Genomic DNA, 18,742 nt, shown 5'->3' on the forward strand with positions numbered 1-18,742 from the left:
AGACTGACGCTTCTTAACCAATCAGATCCTTCTAGATATCTCTGCAAATTAATAAAAGATACACAATTAGAATTAGATCTCGTACTCTCACGTAAGGTGGAAAAGGCATTGAGATGGACTAAAGCCAAATTCTACCGCCATGCAAATAAAGCAGACACTCTCTTAGCAAATAAGCTACGCCAGCAGGAAAAAATTAACCACATCTATAAAATCAGGACTCCTGTGACATGGCCATATATGTTTGAAGTCTTCAGGAGATTGGGTATACAGGGGAATTTCCTGCATTGGCTTACACTATTATACTCTTCACCTCAAGCTACTTTAAAACTCCCAGGCACTTCTTATCAACCCATTAATATTTCTCGGGGCACGAGGCAGGGCTGCCCACTTTCACCTGCTATTTTTGCATTAGCTATGGAGCCTTTAGCAGAACACATCAGATTACATCCTGACATCACAGGATATACTATCTCCCCTTTTACATCAAAACTGAGTCTGTTCGCGGATGATGTCCTCCTTACCCTTACCAACCCTATGATCTCGATCCCCAATCTCCTGAAGACCTTTCGCTCCTTTGACATGGTGTCAGGCCTACATCTTAATATTGACAAGTCAGAAATCATGTTTTGCAATTATTCTACAGATATGGGTAGAATGATGGCTTCAATATTTCGATTTCAATTTCAACCCCATTATATCCAATACCTAGGCGTTAAACTATGTAATGATGTCTCTCAGATGTATAAGTGGAACTATAGACCTCTAGTGCGGGAGCTCATGACCCTCCTCTCACAATGGGATTTCCCCCATCTTTCCTGGCTCGGAAGAGTAACAGCCATAAAAATGACATGGTTACCAAAACTGACATACTTTTTCAGGGTACTACCCATTCAAGTACAAACCCCAGATTTACAAAAATTACAAACGGCTTTATTCAAATTTATCTGGAGAGATAAACGCCCCCGTATTTCCAGAAAAATCATGCACTGGCACAGGAAGGATGGGGGGCTCTCAGTTCCGCACTTGAAACGATACTTTCATGCTTCCCAATTGGCCTCCCTTCCACTTATTTATGCAGGCCCTCACGCACCACTGTGGGTTTCTTTAGAGAACGCTCTGTTATCTCCAATTTCCTGGAAGGGGGCCCTGTGGGCAAAAACACCTCTCCCAACTAGTATAGCTACCAATTCCCCCTTGTCAGCCTTCACTCTGATTATTTGGCGCAGATATCGTTTTAAATGGAATCTTCAATCCCAACCTTCTCCACGAACAGAATTCTTACAAAGTCCAGATTTTCTACCTGGCCAAGATTCCCGGGTCTTTCATTGGTGGCAGTTAAATGGCATAACCTCGCTTAGAAACCTAATGACAAGAGGTAAACTCTACACATTAAACCAATTCGCCGCTGAAAAAAATATGCCACCTTCAGAATATTTTAGGGCCTCTCAAATTTTCCATTACTATAAATGTCTAATATCATCAGCCCAAAGCATACAGCAATCTTCTTTCGAGAACATCTGCCTACACGACCCATTGCGTAAAGGAATCTTGTCTTTTCTGTATTGTACATTTAACCAGCCACCTCCTGATTACAAATTTCCATATATGTTAGACTGGGAAAAAGATATAGGTACATCTCTAACAAAAGAACAATGGTCACAGTGTTTAGATACCTTATCTAGAGGCAGCTTGCAAACCTCTAATCTAGAGTCCTCACTAAAGCTCCTGCACAGATCATACTTAGACCCGGTACGCTTACATAAAATAAATCCAACCTACTCCTCACAATGTTTTCGTGGATGTACCGCGATTAGGACTACTTTTTATACATGGTGGACATGTCCAAAAGTTGCACTATTCTGGTCAAAATTAACTAGAAAAATATCAAGTCTATTTTCTCCCCGAATAATTAAGAACCCTAAGGTTTACCTATTGGGACTGAAGCCCTCAAAACTTACTAACCCACAGCACAGACTTTTGCAATATATTTTTGTAGCAGCTAAAACTTATATAGCATCCCAATGGCTACAGCCCTCTCTGTTCGTGGCAGTACTGGAACGAAGAATCGACCATATAATGGTGTGTGAAAGGCTTAATGCTCTAGTTGGAGATACCATGGAACAATTTATAAATATATGGGAACCATGGATAGAACTTAGAGGGAACCTCAGTCTATCCACGGTCTTAGAAGCATAGTTTATCTCTACCTTTAACCATATATAAGTTGGAGGCTCAAAATAAGAATTATAGACATGACAATAATGATAACTGGTAAACTCGGATGGGGCACCCCTGGTTTCCCCTAGTATGATACCATTTTTTTTTCTAACTAAACTTTACATCTCCCCCATGATACTACCCACCACTACCAAGCTTGTACCTCTAAACATTACTAAATGGACCGTTTTAGTTTGCATTTCTATTTCTTCCAGAAACATTACTGTTAATAACCTTGTTGTATGTACCTTTTATAGTTTAAGTATATAATGACTACAATATTGCACACTTTTTCTTATGCAGTCGCCCCACCCATGTTGGGTGGTGTCGACTATTTTTGGCTAACTATGTACCGATTTCTATTGATTTTACAATAAAGGTTTTTGAAACTAAAACCGCTGAACCGTTCAGCCCTATAGTGCAGCACTGATGGTTCTGCAATTTTCTGACCACAGCATCTTTCTGGCCAGTTAGAGCTCTAATCTGATAACTTGAGATGGCATGTTCATTCAAGCAATACCTGGTGGTCTTTTGGGAGTTGATTGCCTGAAAAGTGTAGAGAAACCACGGCCACACGTCTTGCATGAGACAGTCACTCGAGAGGGGAGTAGCCAGCTAGTTGCACACCACTGCACTAGGGAAAACAGCAGGTCTGACTGGTAAGACATGCAGTCTAGTTTTTTTTATTGGTCCTCCAGTTTTTACTTTTAGACTTTAGTTGGCATTAAAGAGACTCCGTAACAAAAATTGCATCCTGTTTTTTATCATCCTACAAGTTCCAAAAGCTATTCTAATGTGTTCTGGCTAACTGCAGCACTTTCTACTATCAGTCTCTGTAATAAATCAATGTATCTTTCCCCTGTCAGACTTGTCGGCCTGTGTCTGGAAGGCTGCCAAGTTCTTCAGTGTTGTGGTTCTGCTATGAACTCCCCCTTCCAGGCCCCTATATGCACACTGCCTGTGTATTATTTAGATTAGGGCAGCTTCTCACTTCTCTCTTATCTTTTACAAGCTGGATAAATCGTCCTCTGAGCTGGCTGGGCTTTCACATACTGAGGAATTATAGACAAAGGCAAAGCTGTTTGCAGGAAGAAACAAGCAGCTTGAAACTTCAGTGCATGAGAACTGCAGGGGGAAAGAAACACACAAATGATCTCTTGAGATACAAAAGGAAGGGTGTATACAGCCTGCTTGTGTATGGATGTATTTTCTATGTGTGGACATGCTGTACATCAACCTACTTCCTGTTTTGGTGGCCATTTTGTTTGTTTATAAACTTTTTAAAACTGTTTTTAACCACTTTTAATGCGGCGGGAGCGGCGAAATTGTGACAGAGGGTAATAGATGTCCCCTAACGCACTGGTATGTTTACTTTTGTGCGATTTTTAACAATACAGATTCTCTTTAAGGTTAACTTACATTTTTCAGACAAAGTTTCACTCTAGCTAATCAATTCTCCAGTAATGTAGCTAGACTGTAAAAAAAAAAAAAATATTGAGTTTGTGCTGGAATGGTTTCTTGTAGTTATTACAATTAGTCTTAACCACTTGAGGACCGTGGGCTTTACCCCCCTTAAGGACCAGGCACTTTTTTCCATTCAGACCACTGCAGCTTTCACTGTTTATTGCTCGCTCATACAACCTACCACCTAAATGAATTTTGGCTCCTTTTCTTGTCACTAATAAAGCTTCCTTTTGGTGCTATTTGATTGCTGCTGCGATTTTTACTTTTTATTATGATCATCAAAAAAGACATGAATTTTGTCAAAAAAATGATTTTTTTTAACTTTCTGTGCTGACATTTTTCAAATAAAGTAACATTTCTGTATACATGCAGCACGAAAAATGTGGACAAACATGTTTTGGATTAAAAAAAAACCCCATTCAGCCTATATTTATTGGTTTGGGTAAAAGTTATAGCGTTTACAAACTATGGTGCAAAAAGTGAATTTTCCCATTTTCCAGCATCTGACTTTTCTGACCACCTGACATGTTTCATGAGGGGCTAAAATTCCAGGATAGTATAAATACCCCCCAAATGACCCTATTTTGGAAAGAAGACATCCCAAAGTATTCACTGAGAGGCATAGTGAGTTCATAGATATTAATTTTTTGTCACAAGTAAGCGGAAAATGACACTTTGTGACAAAAAAAAAAAGTTTCCATTTCTTCTAACTTGCGACAAAAAAAAATGAAATCTGCCATGGACTCACCATGCCCCTCTCTGAATACCTTGAAGTGTCTACTCTCCAAAATGGGGTCATTTGTGGGGTGTTTACTGTCCTGACATTTTGGGGGGTGCTAAATTGTAAGCACCCCTGTAAAGCCTAAAGGTGCTCGTTTGACTTTGGGCCCCTTAGCGCAGTTAGGCTGCAAAAAAGTGCCTCACATGTGGTATTGCCGTACTCAGAAGTAGTATGTGTTTTGGGGTGTATTTTTACACATACCCATGCTGGGTGGGAGAAATATCTCTGTAAATGACGTTTGTTTGTTTTTTTTGTTTTTTTACACACAATTGTCCATTTACAGAGAGATTTCTCCCACCCAGCATGGGTATGTGTAAAAATACACCCCAAAACACATTATACTACTTCTCCTGAGTACGGCGATACCACATGTGGCACTTTTTTGCAGCCTAGGTGCGCTAAGGGGCCGTACGTCCTATTCACAGGTCATTTTGAAGGCATTTGATTTCTAGACTACTCCTCACGGTTTAGGGCCCCTAAAATGCCAGGGCAGTATAGGAACCCCACAAGTGACCCCATTTTAGAAAGACACCCCAAGGTATTCCGTTAGGTGTATGACGAGTTCATAGAAGATTTTATTGTCAAGTTAGTGAAAAATGACACTTTGTGAAAAAAAAAAACAAATCAATTTCCGCTAACTTTTGACTAATACTAAAATTTTTATGACAGTTGGTGTATGAGGGGGCGAATTTTGTGGAACCGGTCATATGCAGGGTGGCCTTTTAGATGACAGGTTGTATTGGGCATGATCTGATGGATATGAGTGCTAGGGGGGTGACAGGAGGTGATTGATGGGTGTCTCAGGGGGTGGTTAGAGGGGAAAATAGATGCAATCAATGCACTGGGGAGGTGATCGGAAGGGGGTCTGAGGGGCATCTGAGGGTTTGGCCGAGTGATCAGGAGCCCACAAGGGGCAAATTAGGGCCTGATCTGATGGGTAGGTGTGCTAGGGGGTGACAGGAGGTGATTGATGGGTGTCTCAAGGTGTGATTAGAGGGGGGAATAGATGCAAGCAATGCACTGGCGAGGTGATCAGGGCTGGGGTCTGAGGGTGTGGTCGGGTGATTGAGTGCCCTAGGGGAAGATAGGGGTCTAATCTGATAGGTAGCAGTGACAGGGGGTGATGGGTAATTAGTGGGTGTTTAGGGTGGAGAACAGATGTAAATACTGCACTTGGGAGGTGATCGGATGTCGGATCTGCGGGCGATCTATTAGTGTGGGTGGGTGATCAGATTGCCCGCAAGGGGCAGGTTAGGGGCTGATTGATGGGTGGCAGTGACAGGGGGTGATTGATGGGTGATTGACAGGTGATCAGTGGGTTATTACAGGGAACAGATGTAAATATTGCACTGGAGAATTGATAAGGGGGGGTCTGAGGGCAATCTGAGCGTGTAGGCGGGTGATTGGGTGCCCGCAAGGGGCCGATTAGGGTCTGATCTGATGGGGTAACAGTGACAGGTGGTGATAGGGGGTGGGTGATGGGTGATTGATGGGTAATTAGTGGGTGTTTAGGGTAGAGAACAGATGTAAACACTGCACTTGGGAGGTGATCTGACGTCGGATCTGCGGGCGATCTATTGGTGTGGGTGGGTGATCAGATTGCCTGGTGATTGATAGGTGATCAGGGGGATGGATGCATACAGTACACGGGGGGGGGTCTGGGGAGAATCTGAGGGGTGGGGGGGGTGATCAGGAGGGAGCAGGGGGAAGTTTAGGGAGTAAAAAAAAAATAGCGTTGACAGATAGTGACAGGGAGTGATTGATGGGTGATTAGGGGGGTGATTGGGTGCTAACAGTGGTCTGGGGGGTGGGCAGGGGGGGGGGGTCTGAGGGGTGCTGTGGGCGATCAGGGGGCAGGGGGGAGAAATCGGTGTGCTTGGGTGCAGACTAGGGTGGCTGCAGCCTGCCCTGGTGGTCCCTCGGACACTGGGACCACCAGGGCAGGAGGCAGCCTGTATTATACACTTTGTATGCGGCAATCCGGGTGCTAGTAACCCGCCGGCGCTTCCGAACGGCCGGCGGGTTACAGCGCGAGGTGGGCGGAGCCAATCCCCGGCAGCCGATCGCATCACGAATGACGCGATCGCGCCGCCCATGCCCCTACAAGGACCGCCGCCTCTGGGCATGAGCTGGTCCTTGCGGCATCCACTTTTCGACCGCCCCTGTGCAGTGGGCGGTCGTTAAGTGGTTAAAAATGAACATTAACCAAGGATTGGACTTCATTCCTATCAGTAGCTGATGACACCCTTTCTCCCATCGTCCTCCAGGATGGCGAAGGATGAGACATTGTCTGCTCCCTCCCCAAACGGAAACACCTGCAAGAGTAAAGTTTGACACTGCCCTATAAAGGACCTCCCTCTCCCTGCACATTCAGTTTTTTGTTTCCCATTTCACCTGGACGTTTGCACCTGCATAGTTCTTTATTTTATACTGTGGTATGCCTGGGGCGCCAATGTATTAGGTTAGGGCTTGCCTATATGGTGGTGGAGGCCGTGGGTGGTGAGATCCCGGCTTTGGCTACAACCTGGAGGGGCAGAGGTACCTGGGTTGCAGTCGTCTATCCAGAAGGAAGATCGCCGCCATTGCCGCCTTTTGCGAAAGTTCCCTGTGTAATGACGGCGGTTAGCGCCGTTCCGGATGTGACGTCAGACGCATACGCGTCACATTACGCGTCACTTCCGCTGGCCACGGATTGAGTGAGGGAAGGCTGGAGGCGGCACCCTCGCTCTGGCAAAGCGCTTTTAGCGCGAAAAGCACACAGGGACGCCGGTCAGCACGCCAGAATGGAGCAGCAGCAGACCTCAGCGGCAGCTATGGAATCCCGGCCAGAGACGTATACGATACTGCAGGAGCAGGTATGTGAGGAAAGTTTTGCGCTGTTACCTCTACATATCTGCTTATAAATACTGAGGGCCCCTTGTTATCTGTGTTTTTTTTTTCAGCCTGCAAGACTGAGATTCCATAAATGTAATGTAAAGTTACACGAAGGGGCTACTCGTGACATATGCAAGAAATGTTATTCCCTTGTTAAAAAGCCTGCAGCTACTGAGCAGGATTCAGTGCAGACTACTGTGGCTCTTTTAGACCTAGTCAAATCAATGAAGGAGGAAATGACCAGTACATTTTCCGCTTTCAGAACAGCCCTTATGGCTAACCCGGTAGGACAAAACCAGGACCAGCCAGGGCCATCTACTTCTAATCCACCGATTATTCCACAAGTTCAGTTGACCCTGCCAGCTCAGTCACCTCGACCTGAAGGCACTCATCAGAACGTAGAAAATGATCCTCTATCTCAAGCTTCGGGTTATGAGTCAGAGGAGGGTGAAGCGGTAGCTTCAGATGCAGATGATTCTGTGATTATAAAAGTTCCTAAATATCTCTTTAAAGAGACTCTGTAACAAACTTTTCATCCTTAGTTCTTCTATCCTATAAGTTCCTTTGCCTGTTCTAATGTGCTCCGGCTTACTGCAGCTTTTCCTAATTACGATCTAATCTGTTTTCTTCTGTCGGCACAGTCAGGCTAAAGCTGGAATGTGTGGAATGTGCAGGGCTGCTTGTGATTGGTAGAAGCTATACACACCCCCTCCAGGCCCCCTGCAGGCTCTGTATGACTCACACACTCTGCTTGTGTGAGCCTATCAGAAGCTGGTTAGTTTGTTTGTAAACACTGCCTAAAACTGTTACTTACAAGCCAGGATCGCAGCAGGGAGTGGCAGAAACAGCACAGAGGGGCCAAGGAGAACATAATGAATAGAATGGTATGCTTTTTGCTGTAAACATTTTAGAGTACAGATTCTCTTTAATGGAGAGGAAACTGAGGAGCTTTTAAAGGCAGTCTATGAATCCAAACAGATTAAGGTTGATCACCCTACAGTATCTGCTCAGGATAATATTTATAGGGGACTGAGAGCTAAAGGGTTCAAAACCTTTCCAATTCATGATTCCATAAAGACTTAATTAAATCACAGTGGAAGGATCCGGAGAAAAGGGTATTAATTCCCAGATCCTTTAAACGGAGATTTCCGTTTAAAGAGGAAGACTAAGTTCCATGGGCTAAATGTCCAAAACTGGATGCAGCCCTAGCCCAGTATTCCAAGAACACCGATCTTTCTTTCGAGGATACAGATTCACGTAAAGAACCTATGGACAGAAAGGCAGAAACGCTATTAAAACGGGCCTGGGATGCTGTTTCTTTTGCATTCAAGCCGACCATTGCTTCAATATGCCTAGGCAGGAATTTAGATAACTGGATGAGGTCTGCAGCAGCAATTAGCTGACGGTACACCACATGAAACAATTCTAGAATCTTTACCGGTCATGACAAAGACAGTTTCGTTCTTGGCAGATACGGCTTCAGAGACTGAGAGCATCGGCAAAGGCTGTGGCACTTATAAATTCTTCCAGAAGGGCAGTATGGCTCAATACATGGGAGGGGGATGCTACTTCAAAACATAAATTATGTGCCATGGATTTTGAAGGAGAATTTTTGTTCGGTAAGGATCTTGATACGGTCCTTGAAAGATCCTTTAATAGGGGGAAAAGATTTCCAGATAAAAGGAAAAAGACAGTTCAGAAAGGATTTCAGTATAGGAGAGGATCTACACGAAGGGACCAGGGAGGTAGAGGTGCTTTTCAAAACAGAAGATAGACTTATAATACAGGAAGAGGTAAGTCGTCCTTTCTCTTCAATAAAGCCAGCACCTCTGCCCCAAAGCCCAACAAATGACATTCAGTGCCAGGTAGGGGGGAGGTTGACCCAGTTTGCCAACTGCTGGAAAGAAATAACATCAAACACATTCATTCTAAATCTCATCCAGTTCGGCTACAAAATAGAGTTCAGGTCCCGCCCTCCCCCCCAGCCGTTTAATAACAGCTTCCCCAAGGGACCCAGCAAAAGCAGAGGCACTAAGAGAATCCATTGTATCCCTGCTACAAAGGAATGTAACTGTGAGAGTACCCCCTCAGGAACGGTTTCAGGGGTTCTACTCAAGTATTCCTGATTCAAAAGCCTTCAGGGAAATATCGAATGATCCTGAACTTCAAACCCCTAAACCCTCACATTGTGGAGAGGAAGTTCCGCATGGAGAGCATCTCTTCAGTCAGAAATCTAATTTGGCCAGGGGCATTTCTGGCGACTGTCGATCTGGAGGACGCGTACCTTCATGTTCCAATCCATGCGGCATTCCAAAGGTACTTAAGATTTGCGGTGCAGATAGGAGAATCCCTATGCCATTATCAGTACCGGGCGTTACCCTTCGGCCCCAAGGATATTCACAAAAATAGTTGCGGAAGTGATTGCTTTTCTGCATCTCCACAGTGTGAGGGTCGTACCGTACCTAGACGACTTTTTGTTCCTAGCAGAATCCGGGGCGGCCTTAGAGAAAACGCTCGGTCTCTCTCTTCAAACCCTAAGAAAACTGGGTTAGTTATTAAGTGCGGAAAAATCTCACCTAGTGCCAAGTCAACAGATTATTTCTGGGACTACTATGGGGCCCGGAGGAAAAAAAGTATTTCTACAAGAGGACAAGGAGATAAAGCTAGTACAAAAGGTACAGTATTTGACAGCAACCAGAGTGTCTCTTCGAGAGATAATGTCGTTATTGGCTCAGATGTCCTCCACATTCCCAGCGGTAGAGTGGGCGCAGGCCCATTTCCAACAACTCCAGCATTGGTTCTTGGCTATCTGGAACAGGAAACTGTCTTCTCTAGACAATCTAGTTAGTCCCAGATCAGGTCCTAGAATCTCTTCAGTGGTGGCTACTCCCTCAAAGATTATCACAGGGTCGGGCCTGGAAGCAGCAACACCCTCAAAAGATCTACACGGACGCCAGTTCCTGGGGGTGGGGAGCGCATTACCTCACACACCAGGTCCAGGGAGCTTGGAGCCGAGATATGGCACACAGGTCATCAAATTTCAGGGAACTGATGGCAATAAAGTTGGCCCTCCATTTCCGGGATCAAGTAATCACAAAGGAGATACTAGTGTTCTCGGACAATGTGGTAGCAGTATCCTACATGAAAAGACGGGGGAACCAGAAATCAGGATCTCATGGATCTGGCGCTAGAGATTGTGGTATGGGCAGAGCAGCATGTAATATCCCTCACAGCAGTCCACATCCGCGGCAAAGACAACACTTGGGCAGATTCTTTAAGAAGAATTCCGCTTCAAGAGGCAGAATGGGAGTTAAATCAGGAAGTTTTTCTGCAGATAGTGAACAGGTGGGGCTGGCCAACCATAGACCTCTTTGCATTTCCTCACAATGCAAAGCTAGGGAAATTCTTTTCTCTCCACCCATCGGTACACTCGAATCACTTAGATGCGTTGACCCTGGACTGACCAGAACAATTGCTCTACGCGTTCCCGCCATTCAACCTCATTCCACAAGTCCTGAGAAAGGTAGAACAGTCGCAGGCGACAGTGATATTCATAGGACCATGGTGGCCAAGAAGGGCATGGCTTCCATACCTTCAATCCCTCACCCTGGAGGGTCCTTGGCACCTGGAAAACAGGCAGGATCTGCTGATCCAGGAGTCTATCTACCATCCAAATCTCCAGATGCTGAAATTAACAGCATGGATATTGAAGAAAACTTATTAATAAAACAGGGATTTTCAAGACAGGTCGCTACTACATTAGTAAACTGCAGGAAGATGTCTACGAGAAAAAAATATATAAAAATTTGGAAAGCTTATTCCTCCTGGAAAGAAAAACAGGGGTTTAGATCAGATGATCTTATGGTTATTTTGGAATTTTTGCAGAGTGGGGTAAACCTAGGGCTGAAAGTAAGCATCCTGAGAGTACACATATCTGCATTATCTGTGTTTTTGCATAAACCGCTTTCTAAAGAAATTTTTAAGAATTTTTTTATTTCAGTCGCTAAAACTCAGCCTATACCTGGAAAGTTGGTCCCACCTTGGGATTTATCCTTGGTTCTAAATTTTTTAACGACAAAGGTTTGAACCTATAGCTCTCACTCCATTAAAGAATTTAACGTTAAAGGTCGCTTTCCTAGTAGCAATAACCTCAGCCAGAAGAATAGGAGATATTCAGGCATTATCAATTAAGGACCCATGTATGGTAGTACACCCAGATAGGATTGTCTTTAAACCTGATCCCGCCTACTTGCCAAAGGTATCAACAGCTTTTCACCGTACACAGGAAATTATTTTACCTTCATTTTCCCCAAATCCGCAAAATGATAGAGGTTCAGTGGAACAAATTGGATGTCTGGAGATGCATCTTGACATATTTAGAAAGGACAGCACCATGGAGATCTAGCCATCTTTGTTTCGTATATGGAAACGTCTAAGGGGCTTCAGGCATCCAGAGCAACAATAGCTAGATGGGTGAAGCAACTGATTGGCTGGGCTTATAAAGAGTCACAGGAGTCAGCCCCTTCTAGGATCACAGCCCATTCCACTCGATCTTTGGCAGCATCTTGGGCAGAGAGATCAGGAGCGAGTCTGGAACAGATTTGTAAAGTAGCAACATGGTCTTCTCATAGAACGCTTGTGAAGCACTAGAGTGGAGTTGCTATCCAGCCAAGACCAGAGTTTTGGACGTAAAGTTTTACAAGATATCATTCCTCCCTAAGGTAAATTTCTCATTTGTCTCATCCTTAGCCATCCTGGAGGACGATGGGAGAAAGTCCCAGCTGCTTACCTGTAGCCGTGTTTCGGCGAGTCCTCCAGGATGGCTGCTTAGTTCCCAACCCTATTTATTAAATATGTTACATATGTTATGATGAAATGGGAATTACTCTAGTATAAACTGTGCAGGGAGAGGGAGGTCCTTTATAGGGCAGTGTCTTAAACTTTTAACTCTTGCAGGTGTTTCAGTTTGGGGAGGGAGCAGACAATGTCTCATCCTTCGCCATCCTGGAGGATTCGCCGAAACACGGCTACAAGTAAGCAGCTGGGACTTTCCCACAAATCTTTACCTTTTCTTGACTAGATCAGGGGTGTGTGTATGGCTAATAGTGGTGAAATCCCTCCCACAGTGTGATGTCATGACAGTGGTCCTGACTGTTTGCCGTCTGTAAACATCGTTGCATTGTGGGAAATAATGGCTTTTTTCAACTGCCCAGCAAGCAAAATCTCCCTCCCTAGAACGCTCAGTAATGAACATTCCGTACAGTTCACCTGGCAGAACTAAAGATGTCCCCATTAGGGATGCTCAATGAATGATATACTCAATTTGAGTATGCACATTTATGCAAATATATGCAGCTTGAAAATGGACTAATCAATTTATACCCGGGTTTAAATTGATTAGTCCATTTTCAAACTGCATATATTTGCATAAAAATTTGCCTGAACTCAGAGAAAATGTGCATATCATTGATTTAGTCACCACCAGTGATAAATTTCAAAAGTAAATCAGGAAGAGGAAAGATTTTCGAATGGGAAACGCTGACTAAAAGTAGCCATACATCTAGAAATGGGCAGAGTCAACCCATGTGGTTGCCGGAGTAATGTGGGCACATGTGACATCACGCATCCACATGTATGGATGGAGGAAGGAGCCCTGAGCCAGTGGCAGACACCATGTATAGTGCACTGGGGGGGGGGGGGCACATTGAACATTTGGGGGGGCGGTTTCTACGCGTTTATCGCTTGTCCCAATATACCATGTCGATAGGTTTATGGGCACCTTAAATCTATAAATGAAGATAAAAATCGATGTTTTCACTAGTTACTTTAAATTAGTTTAAATTGTGGTAAACGTGTAAATTGTCAGGAAAGGAGTAGATGTGTGGACCATGTATACTATAAAAGCACATGGCTTCCAGTAGGGGAGCAAGGGCTATCTAGGCAAGCTCTCAAGGAATTGGCGCACCCACAGAAAGATTGTGATGGGCATGCTCACTAGCTCGATCTACACACTTCACCCTTACAAAATCTGACAGGAGTGAAGTTACTATGTTATTAGCTGAATGGATACTGACAGCATATGTTAGGAACCATGAGCTAGATTTTATCAATGCATTACTGACGTTTTTCTTAAAGTGAACCAAGCATCATTTTTAACACCCAGGGCAGCTCTATAGCAAATTAAAAATGTGGTTTATTAAAAAAAAACTTTAATTTTACCTCATTTTTTTACATCTAAGGGTTAAATTAGCCACTTTGTCCGTCCGCAAAGGACCTGCAGTCCCTGAGCAGGAGATGGTGGAAGAACGATAAGAAATCACCTCTTTAGACTTAATTGACCACAAACAAACCCCCATTGTACTTCAAACAGAAAACCTCAGTTACAGTTGAAGAATTTCACACCTAGCCTGGATAATAGCAGTTGTAAAATAGCAGGGGAGTGAGCTTCTGAACAATGGCAGCCCTTGCAGCTATTTGAAGCCAAGAGCTGCTTGGATCCCTTTAAACAGTTCTAACCAGCAGGGGGACTGTTCTGCATGATAAACTTCTCACATTCTACGTAATAGCGGCAGTTTAGTGTGAATTTCTAGAGCTGCGCTACAGTTAAGAAAAGTGCAAATCCATCACTAAACTGCTGCAGATGAAGTGCTTAATAGCCGTTCTACAGATTGTGCAGGCTAGGCATGATTTGTGAGGTGCTCCCCGCCCCAAACCCCCCCCCCCCCCCTTCCCCCCGCTAAATTCCTCCTCAGAGCCTTCCGGTATCAATACAGCAGAGGTATTGGATACCTCAGCAACAATAACTTCCCTCACACTGCACTGTCTGAGACCCCTTCCTAGCTCCTCCTATTTTACAACAGTTTTTTTTAGAAGGAAAGTGCACTATCTAGTTATTTCTTAAGACACCTGAGACAGTCCTGCAAATATTTCTAAAAACCTACCAATATTTTGTCTGACACTCTTGATAAATGTCCCACAAGTAAACCTTGCTCCTAAAGTGATCTTGCTTTCATTTCCTTGATACACCTAGCAACATTCAAATAGGTAGATTGACATGTGAGAGAAAGGGAATTGTACCACATAGCAGAAGTCTGGCACTCCTATAGCTCTTGCATATGCTTGTTTAGGAAAGCTACAGGTTGCATGACCAAAACTGCAAGGTAGTAAAAACATATTGGCTCTATGCATGGGGGAAGTAAAAATAAGTATTAAAAATTGGAGTACAGTATTTACAAAACCTCATAGTCCCTTTTCAGATAACCTTGTGAGGAATGGAAGTTAAGAAACTATAAAGCACAACAGACCTTGAGATTCTGGGATCTCTGTGGTTAGATACTGTAACATTGCTACATGATTTCTGAGGAAGGAACGCCTTGGTAATGTTCTGCCAATACCATTGAGAAACAGTTTCTTGCATGGTAGTGCTTTCTGCACAGTCATTGTGAGTAAGAACAGCTATTGTTTGTTTTGCCCTTTCATTCTGCTGTCTGTAGAGCAGCACCTTACACCCCAAGGTTAACTCAGGCCAAGTCTGTCTTCTAAACTGTGATTAAACCGTGATGTTAGAAAAAAATGTATTCTGGTTGAGAAGAGTTTAGAAATTAAATTCCACTGCAGCGTTTTAAGGTTTGCATGTGTATCTACAGTTATAAAAGCACACACTGGTGTTTGTCTTGTAGGGAAAGACTTTATTGGATCCGGATATCAATCCGACTGTAGCTTTTTTATTTGCTCAACATATCCAGCTAAATCTGTGCTGGGGTGGATACACTCCGAAGTAATACCAGAAGCTCTTTCTGCCTTCTGTCACAGTATGGTAGGAAGTGAGTGACAGTAGTGGGACCTGACTGGTTCTGACCCCTTTACAACACTACAAGTTTTGTCATTGCTGCCTGTACCTGTTGGAGATATTATAGGTGGACATGTAATTTCAGTTCTAACGGCTTTCCTTTTTTTGCAGTACACAAATTCTTCTCTCTCCCCACAATTTGAAATTATATTTGGTCACCAGATATTAAAGAACACATGTAAACAAAAAGTGCCCTGTAAGGGGGAAGCCTCTGGATCCTAATGAGGCTTTTCCTGGCCTTGGCCAAACAGAGCCTCTGCTGGGACCCCCAGACAAAAATCCAAAAACAATCACTGTTGCGCGCAGTAGTGGTAACAGTAGTGGCTTCTTTCTCCGGTGGAAAGAGCCAAGCTGGTCTGCTTTACTCCTCTACAGCCTCCATATACCTCACTTCAGTAGTCCTTTAAACTTGTGTAAATTGGTCCGAGAGCTGACAGTAGTTGCTCGCTATTACTCAAGTGGACTTGAGACTGTCTAAAATAAAACTATTTTGGCTGTTTTCAGTCTGATGCTGGGCATACACTAGTTGTTTGCTGCTCAATTCTCAAATTCAATCGGTTCGCCGCTCGATTCTGCAGTCTATTCCCATCTTCCACTTGTTTTTCGTATCTTTTTTTCCATTCCCTCCTATCAGCGATCGATCAGTGAGATCAAGCGGGAGATTGGACATGTCGGAAATGATCTATCGAGCCATCTAAATGGCTCAAAAACAGTGTATTCCCAGCATAACTCAAACTTGGAGACCCACTGCAGGCTGACTTTCAGTGCTTAGACCCGCCCCTTGCAGATGAGTGCCATGGCACTTTCTGTATCAGAAATGCAGAGTGCCACAGAAGCGCCACCAGACTTGCCTGCAAGGGGGTGGAGCTAAGCGCTAGAAGTCGGCACACTGGGTCTCTGAGGGGGAGTTGGACTGAAAACACAGCTAAAGTCATAGCTTTTTAGAAGTCATACCATGTCTATTTTAGACTTTATAGAGTCTTATAGACTCTTTAAACATGACTGCTTAAAATTTTGAAAACTGTTAGTAATATACAATCCCTATTAAAATGATGCATTGATTTTACCTGCTTAGCTTGACTTCACACTGGTGAAGTAACTATGCACTGGGCTTTATTCTTGCATCAGACATTCTTTAGTACAGATTATCCTCTACTTGCATATGCATACAAAGCTTTCTTATGTACACAATATACAGTACTGTTTTAGTTATTACATTGTTACAGTATTGTACAAACTGTTGTAAGCTGTTTAAAAACATTGGAAACCTACAAAATTGTTTGTCCAAATCCATAGATGTTGGAAATTTACCCACGTTTCATTATGTATACCACATGGCTTACAAATTCAACTTGCTGCTTCCCATAATGGAACGTGTTGATTAGGATTATCTAAAATATATTCATATATTGCATTTTTTTTCTGGTGCTCTTGCATACTCCAACTCTAAGCACACAAATTGTCCAACTCCAGCCCTGTTCGGAATGCAGTTATGGTGGGCACAAGGGATAAAGGATGGATCTGAGAGATGATTCATCCTGAGCATTAAGACTGGAGTTGTATATATTCAGACAGCTCATGATCCTGTATAGATGTTGTTGTAATCTGTGATTGCAGGCTTTTACTGAAATTGACAGGCTATTAGGTTGGAAGTGCTGGCTGCTTAAAGGACAACTGAAGCGAGAGGGATATGAATGTTGCCATATTTATCCCCTTTTAAATACCAGTTACCTGGCAGCCCTGCTGATCCTTTGCCTCTAATACTTTGAGCCATAGCCCCTGAACAAGCATGCAGCAGATCAGGTGTTTCTGACATTACAAACGTAAAGAAGCAGAAGCGTGCCCCAATGTCCTCTGACAAATCTTGCCTTTTAATCCTCCAGATCAAATCCATAGAAAGGGGTGAACCACTTTGTATGGATTTGATCTGGAGGATTAAAAGGCAAGATTTGTCAGAGGATATTGGGGCACGCTTCTGCTTTTCGTTTGTTTTGACGTGTTCTTCCTTCCATGAAAATTGGCGGCGCACATGTCCCAGCAATTCTCGGATCTCATTGAAGGGAGTGTGGAGGCGAAGAGTGGTCTTTAGCTTCAATTGCTTTCTCTTGCACATTGTTTATATCATTATAGGGAGTGCCACACTATAACTGCTTCTTGGTTCTAAATTGTTTCTGACATTGTCAGATCTGACAAGATAAGCTGCATGCTTGTTTCTGGGGTGATTCAAACACTACTGCCGCCAAATAGATCAGCCGGATATCCAGGCAACTGGCATTGTTTAAAAGGAAATAAACATGGCAGCCTACACCCATCTCACTTCAGTTGTCCTTTAATCGGCCAGCAGCATTATGGCCACAAGGACATATAGCAGCTGGAAACTTGTTGGTTGAGTGCGTAAATTACTGCTGATCCTAGAGTGTGGCTGTATCTCAGTAGGTGCACACTGGGATATGTGGTTGCAGAAGCAAAGTGAATGGGTGACTTGAGTAGTTACTCTTGATATAGGCTTCCATTTTTTTTCCCCCACCAGAAGTAAATGACTGCTCATTATAAAAATTATGCACAGTTGGTACAATTAACATTTCGTGATTTTCTTTCCAGCCATTGAAGAATACAAGCCACAGGATGCCACCACAAACCCATCTCTTATACTGGCAGCAGCCCAAATGCCGGACTACCAGCATCTTGTAGAGGAAGCAATTCAGTATGGAAAGAAGCTTGGAGGGTAAATGCTGGATTAAAGTACTATGCCAAACATCTAGAGTTTGTTATATTTAATCACAATCCACCTGTTGCTTGTTAGGGCCCGTTTCCATGCTGACTCTGCAGTTTCCACGCAGTCAAATCTCGCAGGGAAACTCTGCCATTGGAAACAATGGGGCCTCCAGCAGAATAGCTTGCACTAGCAATTTGGCTGACATTGCCATCCATTTCCATGCGGGAGGCTGCGAATCCCATAGCCATGCACGGCTGATGGGATTCGTTTGCATTCCTGTGGACCAGGAAGTGCCACAGCGCATGGCACAAGTGGAAACTGGCCCTTAACCTAGATATTCCACCAGGTTTTTCCACAACTTTTCTGGTCCGTGCCATCACAACTTCCTGAAAACTGCTGCTGCTAGGATCAAATTCAGATTGAAACCGTTAAGGCATAGATTTAAACAAAAAGTTGACATTTGTTGACACACTTATTTCAATTAAATGTGGGGAAGCACGGTGGCATAGTGGTTAGCACTGCTCCCTTGCAGCAAAGTTTTTTTATGTATTCAATAGTGATGGTCAATAAGATACTAATAGTTTTGAGCTGGTGCATATTTCATGCTAATATTACATAAATGTACCGGTAAGCAGTTTGGATTTTATCAATCAAAATAATTTGCCAAGCTGCGTATATTTGCATAAAATCTGCCAGCATAGTGGCTTAGTGGTTAGCGCTCTTGTCCTTGCAGCACTGGGTCCCCAGGTCCAATCCCAGCCAGGGCAAAATCTACATAGAGCTTGTATACTTGGGTTTCCTCCAGACACTCCAGTTTCCTGCCACATCCCAACAGATGTTA

General features: G+C 43.7%; 1 protein-coding gene across 1 annotated transcript in view; it reads left to right on the forward strand.

Moving 5' to 3' along the window:
* Window positions 1–18,742, forward strand: part of TALDO1 (transaldolase 1) — an 83,176-nt gene that overhangs the window by 31,217 nt on the left and 33,217 nt on the right. Inside the window, exon 2 of the mRNA XM_068261679.1 lies at window positions 17,787–17,910. Within this exon, the coding sequence (XP_068117780.1) occupies window positions 17,787–17,910 (124 nt within the window). The remainder of the gene's footprint in view (window positions 1–17,786; window positions 17,911–18,742) is intronic.

This window comes from Hyperolius riggenbachi, chromosome 11, assembly GCF_040937935.1.
Source record: "Hyperolius riggenbachi isolate aHypRig1 chromosome 11, aHypRig1.pri, whole genome shotgun sequence".
Lineage (NCBI taxonomy): Eukaryota > Metazoa > Chordata > Amphibia > Anura > Hyperoliidae > Hyperolius > Hyperolius riggenbachi.